At 42.3% G+C, this 27838-nt stretch overlaps 1 protein-coding gene across 10 annotated transcripts in view; it reads left to right on the plus strand.

Moving 5' to 3' along the window:
* The window catches only part of LOC105481021 (fibronectin type III and SPRY domain containing 1 like), a 112268-nt gene continuing 84430 nt past the window's right edge, over positions 1-27838 (plus strand). For 5 of the 10 annotated variants that reach the window (XM_071078102.1, XM_071078103.1, XM_071078101.1 and 2 more), the window contains exons 1-2: positions 1-60; positions 24574-24669. In XM_071078102.1, the coding sequence (XP_070934203.1) occupies positions 16-60; positions 24574-24669 (141 nt within the window). In that variant the 5' untranslated portion in view covers positions 1-15. Of the gene's footprint in view, positions 61-5806; positions 6010-19893; positions 20096-24573; positions 24670-27838 lie in introns of those variants that run through there. The other 5 variants (XM_024792608.2, XM_024792609.2, XM_024792611.2 and 2 more) reach the window with 3 other exon arrangements.

The raw sequence follows: 27838 nt of genomic DNA on the forward strand, positions 1-27838 counted from the left end.
CTTGCAACGGACCACATGGGAGTGAGGGTGGGGAGAGGAGATTCAGAGAGCCTTCTAAATGTGAGTATAATTACAAAACTGAGTCAGAAAGGGAATGAATGGTTTTGCCTTGCAGTTTAGAGAATGATGTAACCTCACAGTTCAGGAAGATGTTAAAAATTATCTCTGCTGGGCACAGTGGCTCACACCTGTAACCCCAGCAGTTTGGGAGGCCAAGGTGGGCAGATTGCTTGAACTCAGGAGTTTAAGACCAGCCTGGACAACATGGCGAAAACCCATCTCTACAAAACATTAAAAAAAAAAAAAATTAGCTGGCCATGGTGGCATGTGCCTGTGGTCCCAGCTACTCAGCAGGCTGGGGTGGGAGGATGGCTTGAGCCTGGGAGGCGGAGGTTGCAGTGAGCCGAGATTGCACCATTGCACTCCAGCCTGGGTGACAGAGCCAGACCTTGTCTCAAAGAAAAAAAAAAAAAAAGTTATTTCTACCGGATACCCTTCCAGTGCCTGAATCCCCCTATGAATGCTCTGCTAAGCAAATGTCCAGCCCCTGCTTGTATACCTGCACCAATGGGGATCTCACTACCAGTCTACTCCAGCTCTGTATGGCTCTGTTAGAAAGTTGGACATTTTGTTGAATGGAAATCTGTCTTCCTGTAGCTTCCACCAATTGGGTCTAATTATACCTATGGGATGCTAGAGAACAAGTTAGCTTCCTCTTCCATACAATAGCCCTACAGAAATTTGAATTCAATGATCATATCCACTCTGAGTTTTTCCTTTCAGGCCATATACTCACAGGTGCTTTAGTTGTGTCTCTTCTCACATGGTTTCACTAGTCATGTATGTGTCCACTGACTGCTTCCCACTTGGCTTAGAGCTCTTCAAGTAGAGAGTGCCAGCCCGCATCAGGGGAGAACCATTCTTTCCATCCGTATTAGTCTGTTCTCATGCTATTGATAAAGACATACTCGAGACTGGGTAATTTATAAAGAAAAAGAGGTTTAATGGGCTCACAGTTCCATGTGGCTGCAGAGGCCTCACAATCATGGCGGAAGGCGAAAGGCACATCCTACGTTGGCAGCAGGTGAAAGCGAGCTTGTGCAGGGAAACTCACTTTCATGAAACCATCAGATCTTGTGAGGCTTACTCACTACCATGAGAACAACACAGAAAAGACCTGCCCCCATGATTCAATTACCTCCCACCAGGTCCCTCCCAGAACACATGGGAATTGTGGGAGCTGTGGTTCAAGATGAGATTTGGGTGGGGACACAGCCAAACCATATCACCCTCCTGGGAGACTCTGTCTGTAATGAGTGCCTAGGATCAGAAATTTTTGCTCTGACTTCCGAGGGGTTGCAGGGATTTTGGGTGAGTTTGGTTTTTACCCAGAAGAGGGCCAGAAAAACAAGGTCAGGCATGGTGGCTCATGCCTATAATCCCAGCACTTTGGGAGGCCAAGGTGGGAGGACTGCTTGAGGCCAGGAGTTCAAGACCACCCTGACCAACACAGCAAGACCATGTCTCTGTTAAAAAAAAAAAAAATCAGAATTAATTACGTTTCTACAGTTGATAAGAGATGATAATAGCTAATATTTTTCGAATGTTCACTACATGCCAGACACTGTGCTCAAAATTTAATATGAATTATATCATTTACCATTCAACAACCCTTGTAGGTGCTACTTTTATGATCCCTATTTCACAGCTAAAGAAGCTGAGGCTTAGAGAGGCCTTGGAGTCTTCCCAGGCTGGGTGGCAAATGCTAAGACTCAGGCCAGATATAGTAGCAGGGAGCAACGGGCAAAGATTTCGGACTTCAACAAATGGCAGCATTTGACTAGTGATTTTGCTCCAGAAAAAAACAGGTATAACAGGGAAAAGGGGAGTTGTGGTGAGAATAGGTCTTTTAAGGCCCCAAAGATCCAGAAGGAAAAAGAGCTGTGCAAGGGTAAAACAGGAGGACATGATGAGTAAGAGGGTAATTATTAGTAACAGCTACCACTTGTTAAATAATACTAGCCAGCATTTGACCTACATAATCCCCTTTAATCCTCACAGCAACCCTAAAAGGGAATTACTACTATTCTGATCGCTATGTTACAGACGAGGAAATTGAGGTTTAGCAAGGTGAAGTGACTCACCGAAGGCTACGCTGCTGGTAAGCAGCAACATCTGGATTTAAATTCAGACTGCTGACTCCATGCCGATGGCCCTATAGTGACTCCCAAAGGGGAAGACTGCTGGCAACACTGAAAGGAAGGAAATTTCTCTCCTAAGAGATGGAGGAATTTCAGAATATGCGAGGTAGCCCAGGGCTGCAGGCAATGCCTGGCACCACTCAGAGAAGATAGAGAACCTGGTTCTGGGAGAGACAGTTTCGCCAGACTCTCTATATCAGCCTCTCTATGAGGCTATCCTAACTTGAGGTTTCCTCAGAAAGAGGTTCCTGGAGGCCCAGAGACCTCAATTGGATAAATGTCTATGACTAGATAGGCTTTTTAAGAATAAGAAACCTAGGTTTTGAAGTGGTGTTTTTACGCCTCTGTAGTTCTCTCCCCGACCCCTGCTTTTTGTAAACAATTTGCTTTCTCTCAGTTCAATGACTCTCAAGCTTAGCATTCATCAGAATCACCTAGAGGAAATGTTAAAACACAGATTTTTGGACTCTACTCCAAGAGTTCCTGATTCAGTAGGTCCAGGGATAAGGCCGGACAATTTGTACTTCTTAGAAGTTACCAGGAGATGTGGATTCAGCTGGTCCAGGGATCACATTTAAGAACAAATGCTTTATTTTATTTGCAAAACTACTTTTGAAAATGTCTAAATGGATTTGGCTGTGAAAAAAAATAAGTACAGAAAAGGCAAAGGACTTGCCAATAGGCCAGAGGTACTGGGGGGGATTGGGTGGGAGACTTAGAGCCCAGCTCAGTAAGTGGCTGTGATGGGAGAACTTGTACAAACTGAGGAAGACAGAAGTCACAGTCAGAAGGAACTAGCTGTTCCCAGATGGGAATGAGGGGAAGCAAAAGGCCCAGGATAAGCTGGGCAGGAGAGCCAGACTGGCCAGAGACAGAGATTGGGTGAGGGCAGAAGTCAAATGGGGTAGAGATGTTGTCAAAAGCTGCAGTCTGCTGGCTGGGCTGCAGGGAAGGAACTCGGGAAGCTGGAGGCAAGGAGCCAGGAGTGAGCTCCTGGGGTGTGGGAGTTGTGACAGAGTCTGGTGATCACATTTCAGCTGCAACTCACTGTCCCCAAAAGCCTCTTTCTTCCTCCGGTGGTGCCTGTCAGTCATAAAGTGCCCAGGAATTGCCCTCTGACAGCAATGAGGTGAAGTCCTTGCAGCAAGAGAAGTGGGGACATCACCGAGTCCTGTTTCCTCCGCTTAGTGGTGGGTCCCATAGTGGCAAGCAGGGGCAGAGCCGGGAAGCACGCAGTCTGGTGATTAGACTTTAGATGTTCTCCAATCCCCAGGCTGCATTTCTCCCTCATGGGAAACTGACTCAGCTGCAGTACACAGTGTGGAGGAATGACCTTTGTGGCTGCAGCAGTGAGCTAATGGCTGGGCACCTGGCTGCACTTGCTGTTCCTCATGGAGCTGGGAAAGGTTGAATAGGAGGCTCTCTTCTCTTGGTACTAAGAGATGGGCATCTCTTTGCAGGACTGCATGCCACTACTCCTTTCAGCTGGCGCACATAGGCTCACCCTGGACCCTGGCTTTCTAAGCACTACCCACCTAGCCTTAGCCAAGCCCCTCTTTTCCCTTTCGTAACTTTCATTTCATTTCTTGAAAATCTCTGTGCAGTTAAAAAAGGATATATTAAGTGCATACTATGTGGCAGACTCTGAGCTGGGGATACAGATACGGGGTAAAAGAAATTCAGCCCTCGAAAAAATCACAGTACAGTCAGAGGGATCCATGCAGAGATGTAATGACAACATTGTAGAATAAATAGTTTCTCAAACACAGAGCTCCTTCCCTCCACAAGGCCTTTGTATTTGTTGTTCCTACTGTCTAGAATGTTCTTCCCTAGATCCTTGTACAATTCATCTTCTCACTTTATACTCAGGCCATTTCCAAGAGAGACCTTCCTTGACGTTTCTATGAAAAATTAAACCCTCCCAATTCTCTGAATCCATTTGCCTTATTTATTTATTTATTTAGGAGCTGGGGTCTCACTCTGTTGCCCAGGCTGGAGTGCAGTGGTGTGATCTAGGCTCACTGCAACCTCTGCCTCCAGGACTCAAGTGATCCTCCTGCCTCAGCCTCCTGATTGGCTCTGGCTACAGGCTTGCAGCACCACGTCTGGCTAATTTTTTTTTTTTTTTTAATTTCTGTAGAGACGCGGTTTTGCCATGTTGCCCAGGCTGGTCTCGAGCTCCTGGACTCAAGCAATCCACCCTTTGGGCCTCCCAAAGTGCTGGGATTACAGGTGTGAGCCACCATGCCCGGCCTGATTTTTAATTTTAGCACTTATAACTACCTAGCACGTTAATTTTTTTTTTTTTTTGGTTGGCCTCCTATACTAGATTGTAAGCTCCGTGAGAAAAACAGGGCCTTGTCCACTACTGAATTTTGTTTGTAGAACTGGTACTCAGTACGTATTTCCCTTTTATTCATTCATCATAAATGACTATCCAGTTGAACTTTTGTGAGCCTCTCCAGAGTCATCCAAATGGAAGATGAGGCCTCTCTGCTTGAGGAAGAACTTTTTCAAGCCTACTAAATTCCAGGCTTTCTAAAAATCTTCATTGCCGCCTCAGGTCACACTGAGCAGGTTCTAACTCCCCACTAAGATGACTATAATGGGCCTGGCACAGTGGTCACACCTGTAATCATAGCACTTTGGGAGGCTGAGGTGGGCAGGCTGCCTGAGTTTAGGAGTTCGAGACCATCCTGGGCAACATGGCTAGACCCAGTCTCTGCTAAAAGTACAAAAAATTAGCCAGGTGTGGTGGGTGCGCCTGTAATCCCAGCTACTCGGAAGGCTGAGGCACGAGAATTCCTGGAATCCGGGAGGCGGAGGTTGCAGTAAGTCAAGATGGCAACACTGCACTCCAGCCTGGGTGACAGAGCGAGACTCCATCTCCAAATAATAATGATAATAATAATAATAATAATAATAATAATGATAATAATTTACTCAGTACTAATATGTACCGTACGTTATTTAATCCTCACAATCCTCTGCGAAGTCTGCATTATTTCTCTCATTTTACAGATGAAACAGGTTCAGGGAGAGTGACTTGCTCAAAATCATACAGGTAGCAAGGTGCCGGGGAGGGTGGGTGAGTCCCCGGGAAAACTGTGCCAGGCCCCAAAGCTCACATTAATCCCATAACCACGTTTCCGCCACTCTCATCCCTATATCCCCCCTCCCACGTTTCCACCACATCCCCTAAAGGCCTTTTCCCACATTTTCGCTACATCCCCACCCCAGCCCTTTTCCTTCCTTCGGACCGCTGGGTCCGCTGTAGCCTGGCTGCCCCTCTAAGGATAGCATGGGGAGGGGCTTCAGATGCGTGCTGGGTGGAGGGTAGGCTCATCTATCTCCAGCACCAGATACTTTTTCCTTCCCGCATCCTCCCCACCGGTCGGCTGCTGGATGCCCAGTGGCCTATTTCAGGGCCGCAGAGACTGCTGTGGCTGGAGGAAAAAGGATGGGGGAAGGGACTGCAGCCTGCAGAAGCACTAGCGGGAGACCGACCCGCGGCGCTCCCCACCCTCCACCGCTACTTCCCGGGTGCAGTCGGCCGCTGCGCGCAGGCGCGGGGTGCTCCTCAGCCCCTCCCTTCTGCGGGCCGCCCTTTCACCCTGGCAACCACGGCGCGGCGACGGCGCGCGCGGGCTGGGCGCGGACGGGTGGGGCCGGGCGGTGCCGGTGCGGGCTGGGACAGTGCAGTGAGTAGCGGTCTTGGGGTGTGCGATCTCACTGAGCCTCCTCACACGGTTCGTCGTTTCGGGTTCAAGCCCAACAGGCTTAGCCCCTCGCCATGGACTCCCAGAAAGTAAGCGGGGGAGGGGAGCCCGGGGCTACCGAGACAAGCCGGGCCGGCACAGGGTGGGCGGGGCGCCTGGGCCTGTGGGCTGTGGGTGCGCGGGTGGGCCTGGCCGGGCGTCCGGGCTGCTGCTGCGGAGGGCAAGGCCGCCCGGCCGCTCTTTGGGCGGGAGCGAAGAGGCGCCCGCACGGATGCGGGGACCACGCCCGGTGACTCGGGCTGGCCTCTGCCCTGTGCTCTGTCCGGGGCCCTGACTCTTAAGGAAAAACAGGGAGCCATCCCCCTTTTAAAATCAGCCACTCTGCAATGCTTTAGGCCCGTTTTCATGCCAGCAGCCTGCGAGCGTGCTGGTGGGGGTGTATCCCTCCTCAGCAGATGAGGAAACCGAGGCATAGCCTTGTTTGGTGTCTCCCTGCTGACGCCGAAAGCTGGGGCTTTTTCCTCGACCAAGTCCCGTCTCAGCACCACGCTCTTTAGGTCAGGGACCCAATCTCCTTTGTACCGCCCACCCGCTCCCCTTCCCATGACTTTTCCTAAGTAGATCTTAGTGTTCGTTGAATGGAGGGAAAAGACTTCAATTGTTAGGGCAGCCGTCCCACTCTGACCAGTTGGTGTTGCTGGGCACAGTTACTTAGGGGTCGTCGTGGAATGTTTTATACTTTCCGAACAGTTGAGGAAAGGTTATATAATCGTAAAGGTTCGATTCAGGAGAAGTATTTGGAGAACAAAGCCAATGTCTTGAATACAGTTAGAAGTGAGTTATTCAGTCATAATCTCCATATGAAAATAACCACCCTGTTCTCTTTGTTAGACTATAACGTAATTGAAATATAGTGCAGGGTAGGAAAGAAAAAACGAGGAGTATTAATAATGTAGCAGGGAAAACAAAGACATATCTAAGAGGCTCTTCTTTTTTATTATTAGAAAGCACGGGAAAGACTTAGAACAACGTTTTCTACAATTTTGTCTAGATTCACCTTCTTGATCACTTTGCTGAGGGCATGAGAGAATAGTGATGTGTTGAGCATTGATTATTAGAGTATTTAACAAAAATGCACATGATTTCATTGTATGTGTTGGTCCTGAAACTCACCTTGGTATGCGTGACTATTCGCAAGACATTTAAAAATTACATTTTGTGTATTTTGGGTATGTATAGGTTTAAAATATTGTCTCTGCCTAAATTTGTAAAGCATCTCTCAGCTTAGTAGATAAAAGTAATGGTATTTGAATGGACATTAGCAGAGGTCAAGTGAAGGAGCAAAGTCCGGAGACATGGGTTCCAGGATGCTGTTTACTAGCTCTGTGATAAGTAGCAAGTCACTTAACTGTGATTAATCTGTTTCCTCTTCTGTGCGGTAGAAGTAAGAGTATTTTATAGTGTCATAGTAAAAATCTGATCAAATAGTTTGTTCTGAAAACACAGTATTTTTTTTTTTTTTTTTTTTTTTGAGACGGAGTCTCGCTCTGTCGCCCAGGCTGGAGTGCAGTGGCGCGATCTCGGCTCACTGCAAGCTCCGCCTCCCGGGTTCACGCCATTCTCCTGCCTCAGCCTCCCGAGTAGCTGGGACTACAGGCGCCCACAACCGCGCCCGGCTAATTTTTTGTATTTTTAGTAGAGACGGGGTTTCACCGTGGTCTCGATCTCCTGACCTTGTGATCCGCCCGCCTCGGCCTCCCAAAGTGCTGGGATTACAGGCGTGAGCCACCGCGCCCGGCGAAAACACAGTATTTTAAAGTTTACAAAGTATGAGCACTAAAATACTCTGTGTCCCATAAAATTAAAAAAAAAAAAGGTGTTTTGATATGGATCCTCATACTTTGTCAGGGATGCATTATTCCTCACTTTAATGAGGAATCAAGACTTGGAGGTTGTGACTCCTGGAAGGTCATGCTACTAGCCCTAAGGCTAAGATTTGGACCTATTTGTTCTCATTTCGAATGATGTGTTTGGGTACCTACAGGTTACCAGATGCAGTTTCCTGAGAGGTAGCAAAGAATTAGCTTCTCTTTCTTATTAGTAGTAAAGTATCTTATTTGTGATATCTTTGAGAATCAACTTCTCAATATTAGAAAATATGTTGAATTTCATTGATGGTACCGAATCTTTCTAATAAAAAAAAACCCCACACTCTTTGGTTTATAGCTGTAAAAAGAATGTCCGAGGTTAATGTGCATTAACCAGTTCAGTGCTCTGAACCTGAGCTTCCTTTTCTCATATGAATTCCTGCAGAATCACAAGCCTCAAATAGTAATGATCTAAGCACCCCAGACATTATTTTTAGAGACTATTTTCTGTTATGGAATGTACATTGAAAATAGTAGCAGGGGTAGTACCTCAGTCAGTAGAGTGTAAGAAAAATAGGTACTGGAAAGTGTGAGGAATGCCTGAATATATACCTGAATGTTTGTTAGGCATTGGGATTTGGGTTTTACATTATTAAGAGGATGGCTCCGGAGCCAGGTCTGCGGTTCTACTATTTATAAGCTGTATGAGCTGGGGTAGTTTGCTCTGTCTCCATTTCTTCATCTGTAAAATAGAGATAACAATTGTACTTCTCTCACAGGATTATTGTGAGGATTGTGTTTTGTTTTGTTTTGTTTTTGAGACGGAGTTTTGCTCTTGTCGGCCAGGCTGGAGTGCAATGGTGCAATCTCGGCTCACTGCAATCTCTGCTTCCTGGGTTCAAGAGATTCTTGTGCCTCAGCCTCCTGAGTAGCTGGAATTACAGACGTCCCCCACCACACCTGGCTAATTTTTGTATTTTTAGTAGAGATGGGGTTTTACCATGATGGCCAGCTGGTCTCAAACTCCTGACCTCACTCAGGTGATCCGCCTGCCTCAGCCTCACAAAGCGCTGGAATTACAGGCTTGAGCCACCGTACCTGGTCTAGCGTTCATTTTTAAAAGCCACTTAACAATGCCTAGCATATAAAAATACTATTAGCTACTGCTGTTAATTTAATAATCCTAACTTCAAATTAACTTTCTTCTTTTAAAATTCAGTGTAGACATTTTTCCTTTTTTTTTTTTTTTTGAGATGGAGTCTCCCTCTGTCGCCCAGGCTGGAGTGCAGTGGTGCGATCTCGGCTCACTGCAAGCTCCGCCTCCGGGATTCATGCGATTCTCCTGCCTCAGCCTCCCGAGTAGCTGGGACTACAGGCGCCCGCCACCACGCCCGGCTAATTTTTTGTATTTTTAGTAGAGACGGGGTTTCACCGTGTTAGCCAGGATGGTCTCCATCTCCTGACCTCATGATCCCCCCGCCTCGGCCTCCCAAAGTGCTGGGATTACAGGCGTGAGCCACTGCGCCCGGGCCGACATTTTTACTTTTAAAGCATATTTTCTGCTATTATATCTGTAAGAAACGATTCACATGGTGGTGCCAGAGAAGAGTTGTTAAATTCTAATAGGAAGAGGATTGGAAGTTCTGACTCATGCAGGCTGACAATAGAGGTTAACTAGACAGTCTTACAGAAGCTTGATGGTGGCTAGTCAACAAATGGATTAGCTTGACCAGCTGCTTTTTTGTCTGTGAAAATAACTTGGACTTCAGTGTTAATGTTAGCAACAGATGCTCTGTTTGAGTAGAGGAAGAAAACATAATCACCCCGGGTATGTAAGGCATACTGTTGGATACAGAAAACCACAGTATTAACTCCTGGAAATAAACAGAGGGGTTTTGTTTATATCGAGTTTCTGGGACGCTTTTGTGAACAGGATGTGTTATGGATAGGTGGCTTTTGTTTGATACTCAAACCTTTTGATTATGTCTTTAAACGGTTTTAAGATAAAATCCCAAAGGTTTCTTTACCTGATAAAATGTGCACGTTCAAAGAAAACATTGAAACAAATAAGACATTTGTACCTTTTTAGAATCTTGGAGCTTGAAATTTTATAGTTTAAGTTAAATTTTTGTACAGATTATTCACATGCATAGGGATCACTCTTTCTAAGAAAGGTACTTACTGTAGGAATACGAAAGGGTGGAGAGGAAGGGAGATGAGAGCCCAGAGGAAGGAATTCACCAAGAGCATGTATTGTCACTTGTTTGCTTTTCCCCACTATTTTTCCTGCATATTCTTCCTACTTGGAAAGGGGTAGTGAGTGACAGGTGAGGCTTGACTGGACAAAACTAGATTGGGGAGATTGAACTGAGCAGGAGGAGTTTTAAACATGACAACCTGCAACAAGTAGCCTATCTACACTCAGTTTCCTTATCCCAGTTTCCTGCTCCAAGCTATGTGCTATTCTTTGCCTTCCTCTTGTACCTTACCAGTTCCAAGAACCCCACCACACCCATAACCAACCAAGTGTTCCATGTTCCAGAATTACTCCTCAGTTAAAAAAAATTGTTTCCTGAGGAAAGAGAAATGAAATTTGACTATTGTTCTGCGTCCAGTATTGTGTTGAACTGTCACAACAGTTCTTATTCCTGTTGCACTGTTAGGGAAAATGAAGCCCAGGGAGGCTAAGTGTCTTGTTCAGAGTCACACAGCTAGCAAATAGTAGTCTGGATTCAAGCGAAGTTTTTCTTTACAACCCAAAGTTTTTTCATTACCACCGTTCTTGCCTGAATTATTTGCATTTCAATGGTGGTATGATTAAAGTAATTAAAACTTAAAATGGAACAGGGATAAGCCCCTATAAAGCAGGGTTCCGTCCCTCTTCCTCTCCCCCCTCCTTCCCTGCCTCCCTCCCTTCCTTCCTTTCTCCCCCCTCTTCCCTACCTCCCTTCCGTTCTTCCTTCCTTCCTCTCTCCTTCCTTCCTTCCTCTCTCCTTCCTTCCTTCCCCTCCCTCCCTCTCTCTCTCCTTCCATTCTTTCCCTCCCTCCCTCCCTTCCCTCCCTCCCTCCCTCCCTCCCTCCCTCCCTCCCTTCCTTCCTTCCTTCATCAGAGTCTCTCTGTCTTCCTCAGGCTGATGGCTCACCACGGCAATCTCTGCCTTCTGCACTCAAGCTATCCTCCCAGCTCAGCGTCCTGAGCATCTGGGACTACAGGTGCATGCCACCATATTGCCTGGCTAATTTTTGTGTTTTCTGTAGAGACAGGGTTTTGCCGTGTTGTCCAGGCTAGTCTTGAACTCTTGTGCTCAAACGATTGGCTCGCCTTGGCCTCCCAAAGTGTTGGGATTACAGGCATGAGCCATCACATCTGACCTAAAGTTGTTGTTGTTTGTTTTTTTTAAGAAGCTAAATAGTTGAAGTATAGTGAAAATAGTTGATAGATGATAAAGAACATGATTTAGGTAAAAACCTGGAATTCGGTCTCTCTTGTTGCCCCAAATAAAAATCACTATTGTTTTTTTTTGAGACAGAGTCTTGCTCTGTCGCCCAGGCTGGAGTGCGGTGGCGCAATCTTGGCTCACTGCAACCTCTGCTTCCTGGGTTCAAGCGATTCTTGTGTCAGCCTCCCTAGTAACTGGGATTATAGGTGCCTACCACCACACCCAACTAATTTTTAAAATTTTTAGTGGAGATGGGGTTTTGCCATGTTGGCCAGGGGGGTCTTGAACTCCTGCCTGACCTCAGATGACTCTCCCAAAGTGCTGGGATTACAGGCATGAGACACCTCGCACAGCCTAAAATCACTATTTTTATTGTGTGTGTGTATGTGTGTATGTGTGTATGTGTGTGTCTATACATATCTCTCCCCTTTTTTCAACTCTTTTGAAGGAATGTCTTAGCTATCTAAAGTAGAACTGTGAGCAAGAAAGTAGAAATGGGCTGGGTGTGGTGGCTCATGCCTGTAATCCCAGCACTTTGGGAGGCTGAGGCAGGTGGATCATGAGGTGAGAAGATCGAGACCATCCTGACTAATACGGTGAAACCCCCGTCTCTACTAAAAATATAAAAAATTAGCTGGGCATGGTGGCGGGCACCTGTAGTCCCAGCTACTCAGAAGGCCGAGGCAGGAGAATGGCATGAACCCGGGCAGTGGAGCTTGCAGTGAGCCGAGATCACGCCACTGCACTCCAGCCTGGGCAACAGAGCCCCCCCCCAAAAAAAAAAGAAAGAAAGAAATGAACACCATGTTGACATACTTATGACCATTATATGTAATACAGATATCTTCATTTTTCAATTGAACTTGGCAGTTTTTAAAAATTAGAAAGATAGTGAAGCAGACCTTTTTTATGAAAAAATTTAACATAGTGCTTGTTTGCAATGCTTGGCTAAATGTAAGCAGGATTATTCATGCAGTAAACACATATTGAATGTTTGCCATAGTGATAGATATTCCACTCTAACTTATGGTGGAAAATATTTTAAAGTTGGTGGATTTTGTCTCCAGACTTTTAAAAATACGTTTTTCACCCTTTTTTGGCACTTCTTCCCAGCCACAAGGTTCTGATAGAATCTGATTTCAGTTATTGATGCTTGTTAATTGCTATTAATTGCATTTTGAACTAATTTATTTAAAAAGTATTAACATAGCCAGTGTTTGCATTTCTATTGCATTATAAATATAGGTAATATAAGTTTATTGTAGGAAAATAGGAATATAAATAAAACGAAAATAAAATAAAAACGACTCAATTCTGCCACCCAGAGATAATCTCTTCAACATTTATATCACCATCTAGTTTTTTGATATGCATATAAAAACTTTTTAAAAATTACGGTATCATGCTATATATGCTGCTCTATAATTTGCATTTCACATAATTATGGATATTTTTCCATATTAATCATTCTACAATACTTTTAATTATTCAACAGAATTCTTTTGTATGCATGTTTTACTTGATTTTATTTAATCAGTACCCTTTTGTTGTATATTTTTGTTGATCCCAACCTTTTAATGTTATAAATGTCACAGATGAGCATCCTTGTAGCTGAGTCTCTGCTTACACCCTTAATTATTCACTTAGAATAAATTAGAAATAGAATTACTGAGTCAATATATATATACTTCAAAAATTGTATTTGATACGTATTGTCAAGTTGCCCTTGAGAAGGGTTGTTAGTTTATACTAATACTCCCATCTCCACTCCAATGCCACCTTCTTTCATTAAATGGTAGGACCTCTGGTTTCTTTGGCCGACTATGAGTCTCCTTGACTTTACTGGGTAAAACAGCCAGTTCAGAGGCCACTGAACATGGTTAAGGCTTCATTATCCTCTGGTGTGCTTTACATCCCTCAAATTCTAGATGGGAGATTACCTCCTCTTATGCCGTGATATCTTAAACTGGATTCAGGGCAGAAAGGCAGCATTCCCCAGCCAGTTCTTTTACTAGCATTTAGATTTTTTCTCAGCTGGTAAGCTAGACGAAATCAGAATTGATTGTAGGCTGTCTCAGTTACATCTGTGTACAGGTAGTGTTCTCAACTGTTTCACTGTTACAGAGGGTGTAGCCTTCCATCTTTTAGGTATATTATGATGATTAGATTCCTGAATTTCCCAGTTCTCTTTTTTTCACCTTCTTGCATCACATCTGAGCATGATACTTTTGTCAAAATAACTGGCGAGATTCTGGTTATCTAGCTAACAGCTGGATAGAGCTTTCTGGATTCAGCTCTTATCACTGTATGGTAAACCTACCTAACAGCGATAGTTTAAGCATACTATTAGAATGAGCTTGTATGGCAGACTCACCTGAATGAGTGTTCTGAGTTTCACTGGGCTGTGTAGTTATCTTGTCCAGCTCACTGTCACTGGACCTTTTCTGTATTTAAGGCAGTTCTGCCCAGCCTGCCACCACTGGACTCTCTCCCTTGTATGTAATCCCTCAGTAAAACACCATGTCTCATTTGTTGGCTCTCGGTTTCTTCTTCAGCCTCTTGAACCTGGTGCCATCCCATTGGAGTCGATGGAGGGGTTTAGCATGAAGTCACTTAATTCAAAGGACAGGTCTATGTGTGGGATGATGCAAGTAACATCATTTCTGGTGGCAGTTGGGCATTTTCCAGGAATGTTACATGCTGGTTTGATCAGTCCCTTTCCTCTGGCTGCAGGAACCCTGTGATTATCTCGTATAGTCCCCAACAGTTTAAACAGCGTAGAGTACAGGCTCTGGAGGCAACCTCCTGGATTTGAAAAGCAGAGGTTCTGGGGACAACCTCCTGGATTTGAATCGTGACTGCCAGTTGATAACTGTGTGACCTAAAATAAGTTTCTTAACATCTTGAATCTTTCCTTTTTCCAACGATAAAGTGTGAAGACTAATACTACTTTTTTTTTTTTTAATCAGATGTGATGATTAAAAAGATACTCCATGTTAGCAGCACAGAGCCTGGCACGTAGAAGGTGCTTAATGAAATTCTAACTAAATTGGCTATAATAATAGTTTGACCCCCTTAAATTATAGATCTATTTGTGGTATTTTCAGGGGCTCTAGATTTTTGTATCTTGATTTTCTGGAATACTGCTGTAGAATTTGACTCAGAAATCTTCTCCTGGTCAGAGAAGATGCTGGTGGGAAACCCATATGTCAGCATTTCTCTAATTATGATCACATGGATGCTGATGCCCTCTGATTTGGGGTTATAACCTGTTGATCAGTTCCAGATTTCTTATCTTGAAGTAAAATCTTAGTCCTTTGGATGCCTTTAGCCATTCTGACCTGTTCATGAACCTCTGATCTCTACTTTATCAGGCAGTACAGTGTAGTCCTTTAAGAGCATAGACTCAGGAATCAAACTGTCTTAATTTGAATCCTGACTATGTGACATATTAGCCTTGATATTCTAGGCAAGCTGCTTAACTTCTCCATGCATCAGCTTCCTCATTGGAAAACGAGGATAATTATAGTATCTTACTTCATAGGATTCTTGAAAGGATTAAATGAATTAATAATATGTAGAGAGCTTAAGATAGTACTTGGCACTTAAGAGTACCAAAGTGCTCTTTTGCTCAGTCTATTGATTATCCTTTTACTTGATTGATAGTGATTATAAACGTAACTTTAAGCTGTGCTGCATTGAAGAGAGTAGCTCATGTCGTGTACATCTTAGATTACTTTGATTCATTCCATGACGATGACAGTGGTTGTGGTTGTGCTTGGCTAGGGTGTATATAATGCTTTTTCTTGTTGGTGTAGCAGTTGCCTTAGTCTAAATCCATAGTCACATCATTGTATTTTTTTGTTGTTATTATGAGGGTCTGGTAATTGTGTTATATCACCAAAAGACAATTGCTGACATTGCCTGTGCAGACTTCCTATGGAGAGTTATGTTATATATTTTACTATGATTTAGCAGAATTGGCATTTGTCAAAGCATGTCTTCAGACCTGCATCACCTAGAACTTTTAGTTATCACCACCTGAGTCTTACATAATTTTCTAGATAAGCTTTAGATAATTTATATTGCCTTTATTCATCTATGTTTATCTATTACTTTATCCATCAGTGTTTAGAAGGTAATGGGAGGCTTGAGATCTGATATAAAAATCTGAGAACTTCGCAGGCATCCTTTAAGGTTGATAGAATCCCATGGGGCAGATGAAAGTTGTCTTTGCCCTCCTTCACCCATAGGCTTTGATGAAAAAAAAAAAAGAAATTAATATATGTAACATGGGCTCATTCTATAAGTACATTTTTGGAATTTGTTTTGTCAGTACATTGTGTATATGTTTTAGGACAGGGGTTATAGGTAGAGGGACTGATAAATGAGAGGGCTCCTAGGAGGAAGCAAGTCAAATGAGATAAATTCATAGCTGGCTATGCAGCTGGAGTGTAATAAGAGAGAGGAAGTCTGGGGGAGATAAAGCAGGTGAGGTAGGCAGTGCACAGATCATTTGAGATCTTATACGTCATGTTAAAGATTTTCAGTTTTATCCAAGGTACAATGGGAAGCCATTGAAGAATACCGATCAGGAAGCGTGATGCCATCATTACCCTGGCTGAAGTATATAGAGAACTGATTACTGGGGAGAAAGATTATTATCAGAGTCTGATTTAGAAGTTTTGCTACAGTGAAGATTGAGATATAGGTTGAGATATCATGGTAACTTTTACTAAGATAGTAGTAATAATTCTAATGTCACAGGATACTTTGGATGTTTCTTAACCAGCTGGAAACCTCTGTGGCTGGCAGTGTCTCTCCTTGAGTTTCACTCATGCCTGCTGGGCTCGTTCTGCTCACTTGGCCTGGCAGGCTGTGCTCAGCTCATACTACTGGCCTGGATCCCACACCTGCCAAGGGCGATCCAGGCATGGAGCAGTGAGGGATATGTGAGTGAGCGAGTGAGCTTGGGGTACGGCCACTGTGGACAGCCTAGCATGCTGGCTGCTGTGGCCATGCGGGCAGCTCCAGGCGCTGGCACAGTCACCAGCTCCATGTGAGGCTGCAGCTGAACCAAGCATACTGCAAGTGGTTTCCTCTGTGGGTGCCTGAAAGTGGTGCCTGCAAACTCAGAGATGCCAGTAACTGTGGAGCCCCAAGGGGTTGGGGGCAGGGGTGCTACAGTGTTCTTGTTCCTGCCACCCGCAGCTTGGCCAGTGGGAGCAGTGGGGCATGTTTCAGCCTGTTCACTCCTGCCACCTCACCTGGGCCTGTGGCTCCCAGGCTGGCCTAGTCCTGTTGTCACCTCCTGTCATGTGGGGCAGCCGCCTGATGCTGGTGGAAGGTGGGAGGGCTATAGTGTTACAGCTCTGGCTCAGGGAATCCTGAGGTCTAGGCCCTTAGAAGTGTTGCCACTCTTCACTTCTGCAGTTCATGTCACTGCCTGCAGCTTGGTGAGCTGGCCAGGAACATGTTACGGCCCCTTTTGCTCTTGTCTGCAGCTTGGCAAGTGAGCCAGGAAAGTGTTACAGCCCTTTCCGTGCCTGCCTTTCAGTGGTTCCTGACTTCTTGTCCAGAGTCCAGGAAGAATGAGGTGACATGGACGACTGGATGGTGAGCAAGGCTGTGGAGAGTTTTACTGAGTGACAGAATAGCTGTTAGTGGTGAGGAGTCCTGAAATGGGTAGTCCAGATATGTGGCTGAGTCCAGGGTTTTTATGGGCTCAAAACGGGGTAGTTTATGCTGATTGGTCCACGGGCAGGAGGAAGTATGTGCTGATTGGTCCATGGGTGGGCCTGGAAAAAGCACTATTTGTTTGACTGAAAGGCATAAAGGAAATTCTCATTCAGGTTGGTGGATTCCATCAGGAACTGGCGGCCCAGTTTTCAGGCTTCAGGCTGTCTTCAGCCTGAAGGTCAGGTTTCACCAGGGATCTGCCCCATCTACCTAGGACTAGGTCTGCCTCCTGCTGCTATCAGTAGAACCATTAAGAAGGTACAATCTATAGAACTTTGTGACTTCATGTAGAGCACAAATTAGAGGAGAGGAGATAGTGATGATGGCCTAGCTTTCTGTCTTTGCTCTTGATTAAATTTGGAAGTCCTGGAGGGATAGACTGGGGTAGAAAACTCATTGCATTATGATGTCTTTTAGATCTTTTCTGCTCTCTTTCTCTGCCTTGGCGTATTGCCTACCATATCTAGAAAACACTTTTTAAAAATTGCTGGGTTTGATACCTATTCAGCCAGCCTCCCCTTGTATACCTCCTAGATTAGGCACATACTATCCTTATATACACCTTTTACTTGACTCCTACCACTGTAGAGAAAATTTTAGCTTTATGTCACATATACAAGCTAGGGTCAAGTTTCCGAACTCAGCACATGTAATCTTAATTCTTTAGTTTTCATGTTTTGGTGCTGGTGGTAGTTTTGTCTTAAATATTCTAATTCCTTGTAACTTGTTTTCCAGTTCAACTGAGCACCAAGTTCCTTAGTGCTTTTTATCTTTATGTCATTTCCACTTAGTTCCAGCCAGTCCCCATTCTTGTGAGGGTCAGAAAGGCTGAAGCCTTGGCCCTCTCACTGATGAACTTTTACTATTTTAGAATGCTAAATATGAGCTCTGGATTACAGTCTTTTTCATTTGCTCATCCTCTCCACAGCAGTTGCAGATTAAAGGGCAAGTGGATCAGAGCTTCTGGAGCCTTTGTCTCAGTAGTCTGCCCTTGGGGAACTTTGCGGATATTTCCTACCTTTAAGCTTAGAAAAGCTTAACAGAGAGGCAGCATTTTATCTGTATTAGCTAACAAGGTCACATTGGTTGCTGTGACTTTCTCTTTATGATCTGAATGGTTGCTGCTTCTGCAACCATGTTTAGTAATGTATTCGGCAGCTTTGAAAATATAGATGATCTTAAATGCTGGGGTTCCAGAGTCCTCTACAGCTGGCTTGTCCATTCTGACAGCATCTCAGTGTTGTATTGTAGCAAAGGCGCTGAAGCCCTCCCCATCTAAAGATTGGAGTGTATCCCCTCAAAATAATCTAGGCCTTTAGTCTTTGCAGTTTTGGCATTAGGGTAAAGCAACTTTTCTCAGAATGTAGACCCTTTATCTAGGTGTGTATTACAGACTCTCATGCTGTACTGGAACTCCTTGTTAAATTCAAGAGCTGTAGAGTGCTCTCTCTTCAAAGAATGAGACCATGTTTCCCAGAAATACTATATCAGTCTTTAAAGACCTTTCTTTCTCATCCACTTTCTGGGAAAGTACAGTATTTTTACAGCCTTACGCAATTCATATAGGATATCATTCCCCTAAAGGCTTTAACATAGATTGCAGAGTTTCTTTCCAGAAGTATGGCTATTAATACATCTTAGGCCAATACAGTTGAAAAGGGTCTTTCATCTGTGGTAATAGAATTTTGAATGAATTTAGGGGAATGGTAAAGATAAGATTAACTGTAATCACTGGGCGCAGAGGCTCATGCCTGTAATCCCAGCACTTGGGAAGCCGAAGCAGGTGAATCACAGGGTCAGGAGTTCAAGAACAGCCTGGCCAGCATGGTGAAACCCCATCTCTACTAAAAAATACAAAAAATTAGCCAGGCATGGTAGCTTGCACCTGTAATCCCAGCTACTCGAGAGACTGAGGCAGTAGAATTGCTTGAACCTGGGAGGTGGAGGTTGCAGTGAGCCGAGATTGCACCACTGCACTCTAGCCTGGGTAACAGAGTGAGACTCCATCTCAAAAAAAAAAAAAATTGTAATCTAAGGATGATATTTTTTGGAGATATGGGATAGTATCATAGAAAATGGAGGGCATTATTCTGATGATTCTTTGAATTTGTCAAACCTATATGTCAGTTGTCCTCAGGTGCAGTCTTGTTTTTGTTAGCTGCCAACTGTGACATGGACATTTGTACTTTTTGTGATCCCAAGAAGTCTTCTCTTACCAAAAACATGAGTGAGCAGCGTAAATTTCACAGGAGAGAGGAGTGTATTTGTTTCTTCTGTTATGGTTTTGGATCCCAAAGTGATGTTACTTATGCACCAATTTATTTTGAGAGTTGGTAATTTTAAAATGTCTTTCACTTTCTAGAGTTAATATTAATGTAAATTAAAAACTGAGAAATTAGTGAAATTCTGATAAAGGAAGTTGGTTGTAATATTTTAACTTATATCCACATATAGTTATTATAATTCAAGAATCTGGCATAACATAAGCACATAAAGAAATTCTGGTCTTCCAAGAAAAAGTTCAGAAAGCTTTTAGGTCATTTATTTTTAATTGCAAATTAATAAGATTAATAGAGGATCTCTGCCCGATTTCCACTCTTAGAAATATATGGTCTGTTTGGATGACATAGACCTCTTAAGTCTGTATTTTCCAGGATGGTAGCTTCTAGCCATAATGTGGTTTTTGAGCACTTGAAATGTGGCCAGTTTTGAATTGAGATATGCATAAGTGTAAAATACAAACTGAATTTTGAAGACTCAGTACCAAAAAAAAGAAAAACTCATTAATTGTTAAATATTGACTACATGTTGAAATGATGATGTATTTTGAATCTATTAAATAAAATATTAAAATTAATTTCTCCTGTTTTTCCTTTACTTTTTTGATGTGGCTGCTATTGGCTCCTACTATATTTATATTGGACAGTACTGCTTTAAGGAGAATGAAAACGTTACAGTTGGTAAAGCCTGTTTTCTGATCTCTAACGTCACTACTGGACCAGTCTGTTAACTTGCAGCAGGTTGGTAGCTCTTAAAGGAGCAGAGGATTTAACCTGAAGATCTGATTCAAAATTAGAGCATTTAGATGTCTTGGACTGTACTCAGTAAAAAACAGGAACATTAAAAAGGTAGGCTTTAGCTGGGAGCAGGGATCATGCCTGTAACTTCAGGAGGCTGAGGTGGGAGAATTGCTGGAGCCCAGAAGTTTGAGACCAGCCTGGGCAACATAGTGAGACCCCGTCTCTACAAAAAATCAAACAATGAGGCAGGTGGATATGGCTTGAGCCCAAGAAGTTGAGGCTGCAGTGAGCTGCAATTGTGTCACTGCACTCCCACCCGTGTGACAGAGCCTCAAAAAAAAAAAAAAAAAAAAAAGGTTTCTCATTAAAATCTTTGGAGCTCAGGTCTTACCTAGTTGGGGCCATAAACTACAACTATCTCCAGATTTTTGCTATATAATTTCTGAAATGCAAAGCTTGCTACTAAACTTAGACCAAAAAAAAAAAAATACATAGATGGGAAGCTATGCTAAGGATATTTTATTTTTTGCTCTATGTCTGCCTTTTTTTTTTTTTTTTTTTTGGTACCAATGTTTTATAAGTTTTTTGGTGGAAAGTTTTTTTGAGTTTTTTTTTTTTTTTTTTTTTTTTTTTTTTTTTTTTTTTTTTGAGACGGAATCTTGCTCTGTCACCCAGGCTGGAATGTAGTGGTGTGATCTCGGCTCACTGCAACCTCTACCTCCCGGGTTCAAGCAATTTTCTTGACTCAGCCTCCTGAGTAGCTGGGATTACAGGCGCCTACCACCACGCCTGCCTAATTTTTGTATTTTTAGTAGAGACAGGGTTTTGCCTTGTTGGCCAGGCTGGTTTCGAACTTCTGACCTCAGGCGATCCACCCGTCTCAGCCTCCCAAAGTGCTGGGGTTACAGGCATGAGCCACTGTGCCTGACAGTTTTTTTTTGTTTTTTTTTTGTTTTTTTTTTTTTTTTTTTTTTTTGAGACAAAATCTTGCTCTGTTGCCCAGGCTGGAGTGCAGTGGTGAGATCTCGACTCACTGCAGCCTCCACCTCCTGGGTTCAAGTGATTCTCCTGCCTCAGCCTCCTGAGTAGCTGGGATTACAGGTGCACACCACCACACCTGGCTAATTTTTATAATTTTAGTAGAGAGGAGTTTCACTATGTTGGCCAGGCTGGTTTTGAACTCCTGACCTTAAGTGATCTGCCTGCCTTAGCTTCCCAAAGTGTTGGGATTACAGGTGTGAGCCACTGTGCCTGGCCTTTTTTCAGCTTTTATTGAACTCACATATATCATGGTGATTGAAATTTTGTTACTGGGTTGAAGTCATTGGGCCTGGCTCCTCTTTTTCATAGAAGGTGATCTTTTCAGAAGATTCCTCTACTCTTGTTCTGGTAGAATGTTATCAACTTTTCTCTGAAGTTCATTAGATGTGCCTCCCAGTGAATCAAGCTGTGATTCTCTACTATGAAAATTGCAGCAGTTCTCTGTCATTGAAAACTCTTGGCAAATAAGATATTTAAAGAATATGTACTGTATTGTATGAGTAGACCATATGATGGGCTAATTGATTGGATTTAGAGGCAGTATCCCAAAGTAGTTAAGACCATGGGCTTTGGACATAGATCATTTTTAACTTACTAGCAGTGTTACTTTGAATCTCCGTTTTCTCATCTGCACAATACGGATGTAACTTTGCCATTTTGAGGGATAAAAGGGGAGGCAGATTCAGTTCATTAGCCAGAAACAGCCCTGTCTTATTAACTGAAACCTACTATAAAGTCTGAGTATTGTACAGACCTGTTTTTACTATTCCATTGTATTGCTTTTAAATATGTATTGAGCTGGGCATGGTGGCTCAAGGCTGTAATCCCAGCACTTTGGGAGGCCAAGGCAGGTGGATCACCTGAGGTCAGGAGTTTGAGACCAGCCTGGCCAACATGGCAAAACCCTGTCTCTACTAAAAATATAAAAATTAGCTGGGCATGGTGGCTCATGTCTATAATCCCAGCTACTCAGGAGGCTGAGACAGGAGAATCACTTGAACCTGTGGGTGGAGGTTGCAGTGAGCCGAGATGGCGCCATTGCACTCCAGCCTGGGCGACAGAGTGAGACTCCATCTCAAAAAATAAATAAATAAATAAATAAAATAATAAATATGTATTGAGGCTGGATGCAGTGGCGCCTGTAATCCCAGCACTTTGGGAAGCTGAAGCAGGCAGATCACTTGAGGCCAGAAGTTCGAGACCAGCCTAGTCAACATGGTGAAACCCTGTCTCTACTAAAAATATAAAAATTAGCTGGGTGTGGTGGCACATGCTTGTAATCCTAGCTACTCAGGAGATGGAGGCAGGAGAATTGCTTGAACCTGGGATGTGAGGTTGCAGTGAACCAAGATTGCGTCACTGCACTCCAGCCTGGTTGACAGTGAGACTGTCTCAAAAAAACAAAAAGCAAAAACAAAACAAAACAAAAACAAAAACAAAAAAAGAAGGAAAAAAGTACTGAGCCTACCTTGGGTGAGTACTTGGAAGATTTAAGTCCTTTGACCTCTTCTCCATTTCTGTATTACCTCTGTTGTTTCTCCAACTGCGTCCACCCCTCCCCCAAGTCTTGGTGCACCAGTTCTTGGGAAGAGTATTGGCAGGATAAACACTTAATTCTCGGTCTTCATTGGTCTTCTTTCACAGTATAACTTCATTGTGTTACTATATTAAAATACCAACAGTAGTGACAGTGGGAAGAAATAGTGTAAGTGAATAAAACAGAGAACCCTTAGGCAGCCCCAGGGATGATAATAAAAACCTCCTTATCTCCAGGAATTTTGAGACTCAAAGGAGAACTGTTACTGTTAAATTAAAAATTTTCAGCCGGGTGCAGTGGCTCATGCCTGTAATCCCAGCACTTTGGGAGGCCGAGGCAGGTGGATCACCTGAGGTCAGGAGTTCAAAACCAGCCTGGCCAACATGATGAAACCCCGTCTCTACTAAAAATACAAGAATTAGCTGGGCATGGTGGTGCACACCTGTAATCCCAGCTGCTTGGGAGGCTGAGGCAGGAGAATCGCTTGAACCTGAGAGGTGGAGGTTGCAGTGAACCAAGATCCTGCCATTGCACTCCAGCCTGGGCAACAAGAGCGAAACTTAGTCTCAAAGAAAAAAAATTTTTTTTCACTACTAAAATGCTTTGTGAACATTTGTATAAAATGTTGCCAGGTATGGTGGCTTACACCTGCAATCCCAGCACTTTGGGAGGCTGAGGCAGGTGGATCTCCTGAGGTCAAGAGTTTGAGACCAGCCTGGCCAACGTGGTGAAGCCCTGTCTCTACTAAAAATGCAAAAAGTGGCTGAGCCATGGTGGCAGGCACCTGTAATTACGGCTACTCGAGAGGCTGAGGCAGGAGAATTGCTTGAACCCAGGAGGTGGAGGTTGCAGTGAGCCGAGATCACGCCATTGCCCTCCAGCCTGGGAGACAAGAGCAAAAAACTCTGTCTCGAGAAAAAAAACTTAAAAAAAAAGATGTTACCTCTCTTCAGACTATTTCCTGGGCTCCTTATGTATAACCCTTTATCGATATCTGATTATATTTTTTAGGAGAACCTTTATTTCACAAAGTCTTATAGGCTTTATTAAAACATTTAAGCTCATAGGTACTCACAGAAAAAAGTCCTGTGCTTCTGAGAAAATTACGAAGTATTAAAGTACTTGCATTTGATTTTTTTCTGAGACTATAAATAACCTTGTTTGGTTTTTGCTATTGCTCCCAATGAGTAGTTACTGCAGCTAGACTTGTGCTGTCCAATATGATAGCATTGGTTACATTTGGCTATATAAACTTAAATTAATTAATTACAGTTGGAAAAATTAAATTTAGTTCCTCAGTTCTAGTCACATTTCAAGACTTCATTAACTGTGTGTGGCTGGTGGCTGCCATATTGGGCAGCACATTTATAGGACATTTCCATCACAGTGGAAAATTTTATTGGATAGCACTGAACCAGAGAGAAAATTAACCAAATGTTTTATTTAAATAGGAAGCATTATCAAAGTCTCAGCTATTTGCTACTAAAATTGCTTGATTTATTATAGTTCTACGGCATCTGTAAACATTGGAATGAATGTTGGCATTCTAAATGCACATTTATTATCTAGTTTCATATCTCTAAAATGTGTTTATTTTTGTAAATAAATAAAATGTTGATGAATTTATGTCTCCTTGCTTTTATTCCTTGGATCCTGATGTTGTATTCCGTTTCCATTTGTTTTTACATCATTTAAAGATTTTGCTCTATTCCATTGCCATGGCTGATGACCTAAAATAATTCTATTGGTATTAAGTTAAACTGATCAGTTTCAATCTGAAAAGTATCATGGGGATTAAGTTGTATATTAGGAATAAGAGGGCTTAATACAGTACAAATATATACCCCATCTTTTCTAATTATAAGCCTTTGGAAGTTTTGAACAATGAGAAATTTTACATTGCTCCTATTTGTTGTACTCTTACATAAAGTTTGTTTAGAGAATGCTTGTTAATGAGTTTTATAACTTTCATTGAAATATGGTGTTTTAATGTTTTTCTTAATTCTAGGAAGCTCTACAGAGGATCATTTCAACTCTGGCAAATAAAAATGATGAAATTCAGAACTTCATTGATACACTAAATCATACACTAAAAGGAGTTCAGGTATGTTTTTTTATGAAAAATTTTATATAAATACGTCACAACTAATGAGTCAAATCTGAAGTACAAATATACTCTATGAACTCTGGGTTATAAACTAATGGAGGTGAGAGCAGGGTTTTAAAATAGCAGATAAAGTAAAAATGTTTTCATTGCAATTCCTGTTTTGTCCATGGAAAAATCAAAATAGTAAGAGAAAAGGAAAACTCTGGAATAGTAGTTGTTAGGGAATACCAGAGTGCTCACTTTAGTCCTTTTCCATTTGACATTTTTTCTAATATAAATTAAGAGCAATTTGTACTTTTTCAAAAGTACTGGCAAGTAAAACATTTCTTTTGCAATCAACAATGGAAGAAAAATGTTGGCCACATGTGATGGCTCATGCCTGTAATCCCAGCACTTTGGGAGGCTGATGCAGGTTGATAGGTTGAGCCCAGGAGTTTGAAACCAGCCTGGGCAACATGGCAAGACTCCATCTCTACCATAAATAAATAAATAAATAGATAAATAAATAAATAAAATTTAAAAAAAATTAGCTGGGTGTGGTGGCATACACATGTAGTCCCAGTTACCCAGGAGGCTGAGGTAGGAGGATCGTTTGAGCCTAGGAGGTCCAGGCTGCAGTGAGCAGTGATTGTGCCACTGCACTCCAGCCTGGATGATAGAACGAGACTGTGTCTCAAAAAGAAAAGAAAACGTTATTGGTAAGGGGTCTACTTGTAGAAGCAGATGAAATTAAATAAAAGGTAAAGGGCCCATTGAGGAGGGAGAGGAATACTTAAGAAAATAGTTCCAGGTTTGGGGAGATAATTTATGTTGTAAGTAGTGACATACTGATTGTGGAAGAGAGAACTCAAGATAATCTGGTTGCTAGAAACGTAAAATCTACCAAGACTGAATCAGAAAGAAATAGAAAATATGAATAGGTCAATAATGAATAAGGAAATTGAATCCACAATAAAGTCTTCCATCAAGGAAAAGCCTGCAACCTGGTGGTTTTATCGCTGAATTCTACCAAATATTTAAAGAACTACTATCAGTTCTTCTCAGCCTCTTCCAAAAACATCAAAGAGGAGGGAGTACTTCCAAATCCATTTTACAAATTCAACATTACCCCAATAATGAAGCCAAACCAGGGATACTACAAAAGAGAGAACTACAGGCCAATATTCCTAATCAACATAGATGTAAAAATTCTCAATAAAATATTAGCAAACTGAATTCAGTAGCACATTAAAAAGATCATTTACCATGATCCAGTAGGTTTCATGCCTGGGATGCAAGGATGGTTCAACAGAAGTCAATAAATGTGATATACCATATTAACAAAACTAAAGACAAAAAAAAAAGTGTATGATTATCTCAGTAGATGCAGAAAAATAATTTGACAAAATTGAACATCCTTTCATGATAAAAACTCTCAACAAATTGGGTCTAGAAGGAATGTACCACAACACTGTAAAGGCCATATGTATAATAGCAGTCTCATGGCTACCATCTTATCAAAGGTGAGAAGTCAAAAGCTTTTTCTGTCAAGTCAGGAACAAGACAAAGATGTTTACTCTCACCACTTTTTTCTTTTTTTTTTTTTTTGAGACAAAGACTTGTTCTGTCACCCAGGCTGGATTGCAATGTCGCAGTTTCGACTCACTGCAACTTCTGCTTCCCAGGTTCAAGCGATTCTCCTGCCTTAGTCTTTAGAAAACTCTAAAGACTCTACCAGAAAACTATTAGAACTGATAAATTCAGTAAAGTTACAGAATGCAATATCGATGCACAAAAATCAGTATTCTGTACACGAAAAACGAACTATTTCAAAAAGAAAATAAGAAAACAATCCCATTTACTGTAGCATAAAAAAATAGGAATAAATTTACCTAAGGAAATGGAAGATCTGTATACTGAAAGCTATAAAACAGTGATGAAAGAAATTTAAGAAGACATAAATGAATGGAAAAATATCCCATGTTTGTGGATTAGAAGAATTAACATTGTTAAAATATTTGTACTACCCAAAGTAATCTACAGATTCATTGTAATCTCTATCCAAATACCAGTGTCATTTTCCACAGAAATAGAAAAAATCCTGAAATGTATATAGAAATACAAAAGACCCAGAATAACCAAAATAATCTTTAGCAAAAAGAACATTCATGAGAGGCCGAGTTGGGTGGATCACCTGAAGTTAGGAGTTCAAGATCAGCCTGGCCAACATTGTGAAACCCCATCTCTACTAAAAATAAAAGAATTAGCTGGTGGTGGTGGGCGCCTGTAATCTCAGCTAGTTGAGAGGCTGAGGCAGGAGAATCGCTTGTACCCAGGAGGTGGAGGTTGCAGTGAGCCGAGATCGTGCCACTGCACTCCAGCCTGGGTTGATAGAGCAAGACTCTTGTCTCAAAAAAAAAAAAAAAAAGAAAAGAAAAAAAGAAAAAAAAATCATTATTTTAGCTGTCTTGAACGATTTTATTGGAAAATTGGTGAATCAGCTTTCTTTAGATAGGCATAAAGCTAATGACTGTAAAGCTCCTGATCTGTGGACAAGAGAATCATCACATTTGATATCTGGAAAGAGAGATCTTATGTAGATCTAGCTCAAACCATTCTTCTGGTTGATAAATTTTTGAATTCTACCTTAATGTTAGAAAAAAGGTAGTGGGGGAATTAAACTACACCCTTGTTGCTGAAGATGGGGGCTTAGTAGTAGGCAAAAGGCAACAAGATGCCATCTGGTGATTGAGAGGAAAATAGTCTATTTCTTTTTTATGAATGAATAAACTGAGGTCTAGGAATTTAAGTGCCTTGTACAAGGTCATGCTGTTACTGAGTGGCTAGTGTGGGATTTGAGTTAGGTCTTTTCCCTTCCGGACTGCACATTCCACTTCTGTAGTTGTTCTTACCATTGTAAATAGACTAGTAAAATGATTACCACCACCTTTGGTGAGGTGCCAGTGAGGTGTCTAGTTTTTATAAACATTATAAGCAAAAGTTTGGACATAATATTATAATAGATTGTATATATTAGTTCTCTTAGTGCCAGTTCGCTTCTCTTAATTGAATGATTCATCCAAGTTGAAAAATGTCTTAAGAGAATTTCTTCTATCTCATATTTGTTGCAAGTGTGGATATTGCTTATCTAGGGATTTTACAAATAATTTAATTTATTTTTTGTTGA

Source organism: Macaca nemestrina, chromosome 14 (genome assembly GCF_043159975.1).
Source record: "Macaca nemestrina isolate mMacNem1 chromosome 14, mMacNem.hap1, whole genome shotgun sequence".
NCBI lineage: Eukaryota > Metazoa > Chordata > Mammalia > Primates > Cercopithecidae > Macaca > Macaca nemestrina.